This window comes from Hemibagrus wyckioides, linkage group LG17 (genome assembly GCF_019097595.1).
Source record: "Hemibagrus wyckioides isolate EC202008001 linkage group LG17, SWU_Hwy_1.0, whole genome shotgun sequence".
NCBI classification, from domain to species: domain Eukaryota; kingdom Metazoa; phylum Chordata; class Actinopteri; order Siluriformes; family Bagridae; genus Hemibagrus; species Hemibagrus wyckioides.
The window spans coordinates 7487973-7496399 of NC_080726.1; the positions used below are offsets into that span (position 1 = coordinate 7487973).

Below are 8427 nucleotides of genomic sequence, written 5' to 3' on the forward strand. Positions count from 1 at the left end.
ATAAGTTTTTATCCCCTTTCCTTTTTGAACTTTTCCACCTCTTGCAGTGGAACTGAAGTGGATGTAAATGAGATCATGTGTCATGATGCTCCACCAAGTAGCTTATATTTAGCCTATAGGCTGTGCTTCCAAACAAGTGAACATTGTTCGACAAATCATGTTACTTTTATGGGAACTGTTTAAACCAAAACACAACAAAGAGGGTAAATACTCATGCAAATACAACCTTTCCATATGTAATGGTAATAATGGTGAATAATTTTGCCGGTTAGATTGATTTTTATCCTCTCATTTTAATATTATGGGCTGTTTGGTGCAGATTCATGACTTAAAATCCAAATGAAGTTCATCTCAGTCTCAGGATGTAACACTTCCAAATGTAAAAGGGGGTTCAAAGGAGGTTCGAATGGGGTTTGAAGGGGGTGAATATTTATGCAGAATGCACATATATACCATTTGAATAACTTTGAACATCATAATCTTACTAAATTAATTTGTTTTATTGAATTCCTTATTTCTATGTATGTTTATACTGATATAATATCTGCTAACATGATTCATCCCCATCACATACTAATCTCTAACTTTCTCTCTCTCTCTCTCTCTCTCACACACACACACACACACACACACACACACACACACACACACACACACACGTGTCCCACATGTAGCCAGAGCGAGTGCTGCAGGCTCTGAAGCGTTACTTGGCTGCCGAGCAGAAGGACCGGCGACACACACTGCGTCACTACCAGCACATCGAGTCTGTAGACCCTCAGAAGGCCGAGCAGATGAAGTTCCAGGTGCTCACTGTTTACGAGTTTACGTCAGTCATGTTTTTCTTCAGCTACAGTCTCGTCCAGTCTCTACAACATGCCGGTTTTAGTGATGCAGAAAACATTTTTTATTCAGAAATGTTAGGCCTTTTTTTTTTTTGTGTTCTGGTGTTTAATTTATCTCAGCTTCCCTGTAAATTTATACACTCCCTACTCCCACAGTTATCTCTGTTTGTTCCCACTCAAAGTGTTTCCTAATGAACTCAGCCCAAACATAAGCAAAGTAATTAAAGAACAAGATATCTGAAACACTTAAGCTATTCAGACATGCACTAACAAGCTTTTTGGACTCGATTAGAAATCATTAAAATTACACAATGCAATAAAAAAAAATAACAATTCTCACTAAACATTTGTAGTCTAAGGATCATTTAATAAGCCTTACATGCACTAATTGTGTACTTACATAGTAACTCTGTTTACAACATGGCTGTCTGTTTAGTCAGTAGTGGCAGCTGGGATTTAAATAGCAGGCTTATATCAATGCCCTCATCTTAATACTGATATAATATAGTATGAGTATCAGCTCATACACAGGGACATATAATGGTGGATGCTCGACAAAACAGAAGATATATATTATAATTAATAATCATGGTGAAGCTTTCTGGAAGGAGATGATTTAACCGTTATGAAAGTGTCAGTGATTTGTGGTGTTTTTTGTGCTTTCTGGTGTCTTGGTAACAGAAAAAACTAGATATTTTTACTGCTTAATTTAGAGAAAGACAGACAAAGAGGTTTGTTAATCTGGGCATGTGGTTAAGATGTTGGATTACTGATTAGTAGGTTGAGAGTTTGGATCTCAGGTTCACTAAGCTGCCATTGCTGGGCCCCATATCCCTCAATTGCTCAGTTGTATAAAATAAGATAAAAATATAAGTTGCTCTGGATAAGGCTGTCTGCCAAATGCTGTTAATAAAAAATCTGCTTTTCTGTGAGTTCAGTGATAACCTGTTTCATGAACGTTCCACAATATTAAATGTAACTAGAAATGAATAAAAAAGTATGATTACATTACAACCCTAGACAAGCAGTAACTTTTGATCTGTCATGTTTTAATACATAGTAAGAGTAAGAAAAATTAAATGGTTCAGAAGTGTTAAGCAAGCTGGTTTAAGACACTTCATGATCATGTCATTTGCATTACATTTACTTTTATTTATTTAGCAGATGGTTTTATTCAGAGCGACTTACAAATGAGGAAATATAAAGCAATACCATGCAAGGTGTTTAACTGAGTGTTAGGGAAGTGCACAGAATAGAGATGTAAGATATGATGAAGATAGTTAGTTAGTTAGTTAGTTAGTTAGTTAGTTAGTTAGTTAGTTAGTTAGTTAGTTAGTTAGTTAGTTAGTTAGTTAGTTAGTTAGTTAGTTAGGACTTTTCATTTATTGTTAATACTTGGAAACTTGCCTATGCCGAGCAACATAGCAGATAAGCAATGATAGATTTCTGGACATTAAGTGTGTGGATTTTTTTTTCTGATTTCAGGTGTACACTCACCTTCATGTGATCGAGGAGAGGATGAACCAGAGCTTGGCTCTTCTCTATAAAGTTCCTACACTGGCTGAAGAGCTCCACGATGAGATCCGTATGATCTGATACTCCCTCTGTCTTGCCTTGATAGAAGCATGCCTTACGTAATCAACAAGAGTATCACAAACATGAATCTACAATATGTCGTTGCACCTCTGTTTGTCTCTATACAGAGGAGCTGGTGCGAACGGAGAGAGGTGACATCAGCGAGCTCATGACCACGTCGTTCTCCGAGACCCGTACCACAGAGGAGTTGCTTCCTGCCGAGAGTGAGGAAGAGAAGGAGGATGAAGAGGAGGAGGAGAGAGCTTTCCAGAACCGTCCATACCCACCTCGCATAGGTACTCCTGAGTTGTGCTTTAGAACCTTTCCAAAACTTTTGTACAAATCAAACTCTTTGTTATAGTAGCTCAAAGTAAACGCTTTTTTTAAATGCAAATTAGAAAACAATTAAAGGTCTAATCTAATGTTTATTTCCTCTGTGAGGAAAATTCTGTCTACAACAAATAGAAATCAGTGTTATTAAAACAGTTAACATGAATGCATGTGTTCATTTACTTTGTTTTACGTTGATTATTAAAGTTCACGTCAGTGCATTTCCCCTCAGTTCAATGTTTAGCCTATAGATAACCATTTTAAATTGTCTCAGTGCTTATTGTCTTTCACTTTCTCTCCCCATCATACTATCAAGATCCTCAGCCAAGTAGCAAGAAAGGTAAGATCTCTGTCTATGTGCTGTACCTCCATATTTAGTCTGTCTTCTTCCACGGTTAATTTAATTCTCTCCCCACAGCGGCTGCTGTAGACGAGTACGATTACAGCACGTCTGAGAGAGCTCCCACCTACGAATATGAGGAGAAGGTGACACACATAAGAGTAATATAACACCTCTGAAAAAAGCCTTAGTGGGCAGTTTAGTCTAGAGGTGTATTTATGGCATGTGGTGTTGTTTTTACTGCTTGATGTAACTGCTGGGTTCAGGTCAGCTAGAAGTCGGTAGGCATGGTGCAGTTAGGCACATGGTACTGGGATTTAGGAAATGAGCATGGAGTTAGAATGGTGATTTTTAATGGTTTCTTTGAGTGCTGAGGTGTTTTTTTTTCTTCTTCAGTTTAACACCTCGGTGGAGCTGAAGCAGGTGGTCTACAAGTCTCCAGGAATCCAGCGTGATGAACTGGTTAGTGTTTTAAAAGTGTCGAATGATATGAAGTGATAAGGTATAAACATGATCATAATGATTAGAACAAATATTATTATAAATATTTTAAATATTGGATACATATGTGATGGGGAACTGCATGAAGCTAACCTAATCATCCATCCATCCATCCATCTATTTGTCCTTCCATCCAAATATTTGTCCTACCATCCTTTCATCCATCCATCCATCCTTCCATCCATCTGCCCTTCCATCCATCATACATCCACCCATCCGCCCATACAACCATTTGTCCATCCATTCAATCAACCATTTGTCCATCCATCTGTATGTTTGTTCATACATCATTTCATCCAATCTTTCACCAATCTATCCATTATCTATCTATCCATCAATCCTTTCACACTTTCATCCATCCATCCATCCATCAACCCATCTATCCAATCCCTTTCCTTGTTTTTCTCTTTAACTCCTCAGCAGCCAGATGTTCTTGAGACGTTTAACCGTGGTGCCATGGTGGGGCTTCTGGTGGTTGCTGTGGCGATCGCAATGGTGATGGTGATCAGTTTGCTGCTGGTGCGTCGTAAGCCATATGGCACCATCAGCCATGGCATTGTGGAAGTAAGTGTCTCTGTACATGTAAAAGTTTTAGATAAAAGCTGCAGTATGTAATTCTGGGGGATTCAGGAAAATCGAGAAGCGATAATTCATTTCCTGTAACATTCACTCTAACCCTCAGACAGTAGTTCAAGCTGCAAGACAAATCACAGGTCTATATTAATGCACCTGGTCTAATGTGTTACTGTGTTACACAAGGACAGGTATAATTGCCGATACAACGGTGTTTAGAATCTCAAACAGTCGAATGCCTGCATCATACGCTGTTAACTATAAAAATGCACATCACGCTCTGTTTCCTCTCTCTGCAGGTGGACCCCATGCTGAGCCCAGAGGAAAGGCAGCTCAGTAAGATGCAGAACCACGGATATGAAAACCCCACCTACAAATTCTTTGAGCAAATGAACTAAAGCTAAAAACCACACCCCCTTTTTCACTCACTTCCTGTTTACCAACAGGGGTTTCCATAGAAACCCTTGTCCCCTCCCCAGCACTGTATGTACGTTTCCATGACCAATGATCAAACTCAATCTCAAACATGGCAGGCAAAAACAGAGTTTGCACTCAAATGTTACTCAAATGCTCTCCGGAATAAGTAAAAGAGAGACGAGTAGATTTATACATCTGGTCTCTCAAAAAAAGATTCCTTTTTTGTTTAGGAAGATGCTGAAACCATAGCATGTCATGCAATCATATATAAAGCAGAGCTAGGAATAGTTTCTGCTACTGCTCTGGTTCCAGCATTGCATTCTCTTATTTTTTTTGTTTGTTTTTTTGTTTTTTTCTTGGAATATGTGAAAAAAAAAAATCATTTTATTGGTTTTCATTCCAAACTTTTTTTTTTTTTTTTTTTGTGAAACTGTAATGTGGATGAAGTCATCATTTATATTTCAGCATGTAAATATATGAGGGGGGGAAAAAAAAATCACTGTAGCGCTTATAACATACAACCCTGTCTGCTGAAATGTAGAAATAACACACGTCTGATTGCATTTCTCGAGGGGAAAAAGAGGCTAGTGATCCCTCTCAGACATCTCTCACTTCGACACGTCATGAATACTATTTCATCCATGTGAAAAGGAATCGAATCACTGAATCAAATCATCGTTCCAAATATAACACCGACTTAATCAATTAGTGCTTATTTTTAATGACTATTATTCATTGTACTGCTTCTTAGGGGGAAAAAAAAAAAAAATCAGTGATCTGCAGTCCACTAACTTAAAGAAGAGCATGCTGAATTTGGTGTATTATGCTATAAACGTACTTGTGTTGTTCCTGTTTTTATGCTTTTTGAAACTAAAATGTCACAGTTAGACAAAAAATGTGTGTATAACTGAAAAGGTATCTACAATAGACGTTTCTGTTGTTAATTTCGTATCGACGCGCTATGTGGAATGTCGAAACTTTAAAAAGACTTTGTGCTGCTCACAGAGAGAGTAAATAAAAAAAAAACAAAAAACGTAAAAAAAAATCCTAACATGGCTGAATGAAAACGGACTGTTGTATAAACCAGCACAAGACAACGACACCGTAACTTGACTGAATGTATATTTAGGTAGACATCGACTTCATAGGCTTCCGATTTATTTATTTATTTTTCTCCCCGACACACGCCTCATGATCTGCTATCGCTCGTCGTAAGTAGTTAAGTTGGACTTCTCTGTTTTCATACAGCAGCTCAACACTCTTGCAGACAGATCGTTTTGTTCGAATTTTAACTCTAGACAAGACGAAGTAGACCTTTCAGTTGTCGCTTGCGGTTGGAGAGATCAGAGTCGTGCATCCCCGAGCTTCTGACATGTGGCGCTAACCGATTAGTTCACTAGCCGAGTTTTACGGTGCTGTTTGTCGGGTCCAGCGCGATAGCGAGAAATGGTGTCTGCATCGAAAATGACCTCAGAATTACTTTCGGAAAGTGAAAAAGGTTTCCAGCCCCGGGTTTCCGATTTTCTTAGCCATAAACGTAGCCAAACTTTTAAGACATTAACCTGACATTGAGCTTCCCCTTAAAAAATGCCATTCGAAAAACCATTCGTTTCTATCATTAGCACTTTTAAATCAACCACTCCATCATATGAAATTGCTCACTAAATAGCTCCCATTTTTCTTTTTTAATTAATTTTTTTTTTCATGTACTTTTGACACTAGTAGAGCAAGTTCATGGTTTCTCGCCGGTTTGATCGACAGGTTGGGTTTTGAATATATTTGAATACCAGGCGTTTTACATAGAGAGCATCGCTGTGTCTATGCTGTGGCTGCATTATGATATGTAGAAAGTAGCCTGAGTTTCCTGTATAGACTGTACAGTCCATTTAGGAGATGGGAATAGTACCACACTCTTATCTATTAAATGCAGTGAAATCATAGACGAGAATCCACCTGCTTGTTTACCCCCCACCACCACCAGAACCCCCTTAAAAAAAAAAAAAGGTTCATGTGTCAGTAACACTGCATTTAAAGGATGCAACTCAAGGCATAATGCACATTTATAAGGCAAACATTAAGACATTTGCATAATAAATCTCATTCACAGGTTTGATCACGTCAAGTCACCATGTGACATCCATCTACAGTATGTTATGTGAAACTCATAGTGGAAATTGGTCAAATCTGTCCACTTCGAAACTGTCTACATAAGGAGTTATGAATGTTCAAACATCGCCTGGGTAGAACTGTCTTATGAATGTGTTTCAATGTCCTGGTTTAGGATCCTATAGCTAAAGCGTCAGTTTTTTACCAGCATTTAGCAGAGTTAGAACAGTGTATTCTGTAGTGATTAAACTGAAATTTGTATAGTTCTCCTCATGACTATTCCTGCTTCTCCCAACCCAATGGAAATGTAAACATTGTAACGGAGATTTTAATTGCTGCATTATTGCCTTTTTCAATGCTGTGTTTTTCTGGATGTAATTATATGTATTTTTATTTATAAGTCATTCTCTGTTGGAGTTCGGGTCATGCTTCTTTACTCACAAAACAAAGGAATAAATTAACGAATTCAATAAAATAAGAATCGGTGCTTTTTGCCCTGGATTTCATGTGCGTCACAAGGACTGTAAATTTAGATGAATTGAAATGTTACCTGGGCTATAATACTAAGCACAAGTGCATTCAAATTGTTTCATTTTCATCTACTCATGAGAACGGTTCACCAATTCGTCAAGCTATTCAAAAAAAATGGCTGCCTTTTGTTCTTTTTCCTAAAAATGTCCTTTTGTCTAAAATGTGTTCAGCGGCTAATTGGCCTCCATTTAAATAATTTACCCGATATGATTGAAACCTTACAGAAAGCATTACATGTAGGAATGTGTTGATTTTGAACAGTTGGTGAACCCGTGCTTTGAAGGTGAATTTTAAAAGACTTTTCAAGTGCTTCAGTTATGATTCAATCCTGAAAAATGAGCTGTTTTCAAATATTTTTCGACTTTTCGCCAAAGACATGTTCCTGGATGTGATTGAAAGGTTCACTGATTTGCTGTATTTCTAAATGGAACTAATTGGGATATATTGTACAAGCAATCTATCTGAGAACTGGTTTGGCTAATTGTACTTATATTAAAATGTTAATAAAATTAAAAATGACCCACAAAATCTACCGGGAGGTTGATATCACTTTGTTGGACACGAGCTTTGATTATGAGACCTGTCATAGCCTATTAAAACACAATAATAGAGGCATGGAGATGATCTTGGTTATAATAGTTGGGGGTTGAAGGTCAGATCACATTCGGGGTGCAAAATGAGTAAATGATATCAACACTGGAATGTAAGTAGAAGCATTCACTTGCAGGAAGGAAACCAGTAAAAGAACAGAAACCTGTGTCATGAACTTAATAATTAGCCACCTGGAAGTTTGGAGTCATGTCAACTAGAAAAAAGGTTCATTTAGCATGACTCAACTTCCAAATAACCACACCTGGTTAACTGAGAATTTTAACATTTTGCCACTTAATCATTACTAAGAGTTGGAAAAGGTAAAGGCAAATCATATTTACCTTTAATCCTGATTCTTAAAGCTCAGATGTTGTTGAGTCTCTGGCAGTAGTTTAAGGTTTCCAGCTGAAGAGAAGTAGCTTCTCAGTATCATGCTCCCAGCACCATGTTTCACTGCGTACTATATGGTATTCTTTGAGTGTTTCTGTTTTTGCACCAACATTTATTTGTATAGCGCTTTTAACAATGGACATTGTCTCAAAGCAGCTTTACATAAATATAAAAACATCGAATAAACATTACAAAGTCCCTAACATCTATCCTATTTTAAAATTATGGCCT

The 8427-nt window shown here is 37.6% G+C and overlaps 1 protein-coding gene across 2 annotated transcripts in view; it reads left to right on the forward strand.

Moving 5' to 3' along the window:
- aplp1 (amyloid beta (A4) precursor-like protein 1) overlaps positions 1–5623 on the forward strand; it is a 63893-nt gene extending 58270 nt beyond the window's left edge. For both annotated transcript variants that reach the window (XM_058413741.1, XM_058413740.1), the window contains exons 10-17: positions 675–803; positions 2328–2427; positions 2546–2713; positions 3064–3087; positions 3166–3233; positions 3484–3549; positions 4009–4152; positions 4461–5623. In XM_058413741.1, the coding sequence (XP_058269724.1) occupies positions 675–803; positions 2328–2427; positions 2546–2713; positions 3064–3087; positions 3166–3233; positions 3484–3549; positions 4009–4152; positions 4461–4559 (798 nt within the window). In that variant the 3' untranslated portion in view covers positions 4560–5623. The remainder of the gene's footprint in view (positions 1–674; positions 804–2327; positions 2428–2545; positions 2714–3063; positions 3088–3165; positions 3234–3483; positions 3550–4008; positions 4153–4460) is intronic.
- The last annotated feature ends 2804 nt before the right edge of the window (positions 5624–8427 follow it).